We start from the raw sequence: 2,668 nt of genomic DNA, 5'->3' as shown, positions 1-2,668 counted from the left end.
TATATATATATATATATATGTATATGTATGTGTATGTATATATGTATGTATTCCGATGAGATCTATCTCTCTCTCTCTCTGTATGACTTTCTCTGAATGTACATATGTATGTATTCCGATGAGAAATGCCTTTAGCTTATAGTGACTATTAAACAGCAATAAGAGTGAATTCGTTTTTATTCGGCAATATTGAGTAATGAACAGTTCTCAATGCTTATTGAAGTCCGCTGTTGTGTTTCGTTGTGTTGTCGACGATGTCAGACTGTTTCTTGACCTCTGTTTGCCCGTGCTTGTCGGTGTAAGTAGCTCGACGTTTTAGGCGGAACTCTGTGATCAAATACCCTACAAGCCCCAGTCCGTACAGGCCGATGGAAATGAAGAGACGGTACCGCAGACACACAAAGGTGGAGAGTACAAAGGTCAGGGTGAAGGACGTGGCTTTAGACGTGTGATAGGTCGCAAAAGCCGGAGTCATGTTGTCGGAGAACACTTGAGCCACAAGAGCTGTAGAAATAAACATTAACGACAGCTGAGTGAGCAGACATAATAATTGGTCTGTAACACTAACGACTTAAAACATTACTAATGTGTACATTTTATAGAAAGAAAATCAAAGCAGTTACGCACAAGGAAAAATACTTACAGGAAGGTAGAAAGGGCGTATATTTTTACATTGGCTTTTACCAGTGCAGCTGTTTTTCGAGACGTGTTTCGGAACATTTTTTTAAGGGTGACCAAAAAAAAAACACCATAAAAAATGTGTATACTTTCACTATTTGTCAAAGTTTATCAAGCTTTAAACAAGTCTCCAGGCGTCTGTGGTGTTGCGGTTTGGAGCTTGGCCATAGCACACAGAGCAGAGACGTGAGTTCTTTTTCAGTGGTTGGTGTGGGGAAGGGGGGGGGGGGGTAATCGATTATCTCCGTCTGTCAGAGCTGGGACGACGTTTACTAACCAGCTGCCCAGGTTGTCCCTGACAGGCAAGATCGAAATAGCCTCTAAAGTGTGTCGATAGGGGCGTAAAACATCTACAAATCCATTTCAAACAAGTCTAAGCTAGCAGCCCCCACCCCCAAACAAACACACACAAGAAGAAAAAGGAGTCAATAAACCATACGTAAACGTTTTCTCTTTGAAAATAAGCTCTTCCAGAAGCAAAAGTTAACAGAGCTTATTTCCAACACAAGGAAAAACTGCCAAGAACATGATTGTAAAGCGACAAATTTTGCTCACTGCTCAAGACACTTAAGATTCCTTCTTTACTCAAGCCGTCCCACCGTTTTACAGGAAACACTTTATAAAGCTATGTTGGTCAGCTGAACAAGATAAGAATTTAGACAAGGGCAAAGAGCAGACCTATTTTTCTTGAGTTCTATATTCTACTTTCAAGTAATTAAGAGGCCAAGGAACCATACGATCAGATATCATTGTAGGCGTTTAAAAGCCAGTTCCATTTGACAAGCAGACAATTGTTTCGTGTGCTATATTTGATTAAGCATTAATGTAAGCTTGCTGCCACCTCCTATCATTTGTCTATGTGTATGTCGCCACTTGTGTAACAGCAACAACAACAAAAAAAGCATTATGCTATCAATACGAAATTAAACTTTTAAAAAACCCAACTAACTAAAGTTGTCAACCATTTCCAAAAAATGTGAAACCTTCAATGTGGACTAAACACTTAGTAAAAATAATCGGATCTGATGTGACTGGGTTTAAGCAGAGAACTAATCCAGCAAACTTATTAGGTCTATTCGGAATAATTAAGAATAAACTCTCTTTGTAAAGAAAACAATTCGGTAGGACATCTACTCTCATACATTTGTAGTCCGTTCTAGCGCCTTTTGTACATAATAATTTATCTAAATCTCAAACATGAAAATGGAAAGAGGGAACAGATTGGCCATTTCACTTGAAGGGTCCCACTTAATAAGTCTATTGTGCGCTGTAGGTGAACAGATCACATTTAACATTTCCCTGGGCAAAAGTTAAGTTTTCCAGGGAGTTATTATCTTCAAAGATTATGTTTCATTTAAAACAACAACAACAACAACAACAACAGCGTCATCATCATCATCATCGTCATCATCACTATCAGCAGCAGCAGCAGCAGCAGCAGCAGCAGCAGCAGCAACAGCATGATTGTTCTACAAGACCCGCATGGGGCTCCGTCAGATTGATGATGATGCAGAACAGTCTTTACAGAACAGTTAAAATTATAATACACAATTAGCAAGACTGATCCGTGTCATGCTTGACGAACTCACTGTTAAACTGTGCTTGCATAATGCCTTCAGAGATCCCAGAAACAGCCGGGATCAGGAAGTACACGGCGACGTACTCGTTTCCGGCAGGGGACCAGATCAACATGGCGACTAGGGTGCTCACGTCTGCCAAGACCGCGATGATGAAGAGCGACAAGCGGCCCATGTGACGAGCCAGGGAGTTGATACTGATTGCGAAGACGGCTGTGCAAACTCCGTATGACGTCATAATGTAGCCTACCCATTGAATGCCGATACCACAGCTGATGTAATCCTGGAAAGGAAGTAAAAGAGTAAGTTGTAACAGACTAGAAGAGAGAAAGAGAGAGAAAGAGAGAGAGAGAGAGAGAGAGAGAGACAGAGAGACAGAGAGACAGAGAGACAGAGAGACAGAGACAGAGACA

General features: G+C 40.9%; 1 protein-coding gene across 2 annotated transcripts in view; it reads right to left on the bottom strand.

Moving 5' to 3' along the window:
• Nucleotides 1-159: 159 nt before the first annotated feature.
• Nucleotides 160-2,668, bottom strand: part of LOC101853547 (protein unc-93 homolog A) — a 26,436-nt gene continuing 23,927 nt past the window's right edge. For both annotated transcript variants that reach the window (XM_005096540.3, XM_005096541.1), the window contains exons 3-4: nucleotides 2,268-2,538; nucleotides 160-504 (exon numbers count right to left, since the gene is read on the bottom strand). In XM_005096540.3, the coding sequence (XP_005096597.1) occupies nucleotides 215-504; nucleotides 2,268-2,538 (561 nt within the window). In that variant the 3' untranslated portion in view covers nucleotides 160-214. The remainder of the gene's footprint in view (nucleotides 505-2,267; nucleotides 2,539-2,668) is intronic.

The sequence above is a fragment of the Aplysia californica genome, unplaced genomic scaffold (assembly GCF_000002075.1).
Source record: "Aplysia californica isolate F4 #8 unplaced genomic scaffold, AplCal3.0 scaffold00131, whole genome shotgun sequence".
NCBI classification, from domain to species: domain Eukaryota; kingdom Metazoa; phylum Mollusca; class Gastropoda; order Aplysiida; family Aplysiidae; genus Aplysia; species Aplysia californica.
Note: the sequence above shows the minus strand (reverse complement) of the source record. Positions and strands in the feature narration are given on the sequence as shown.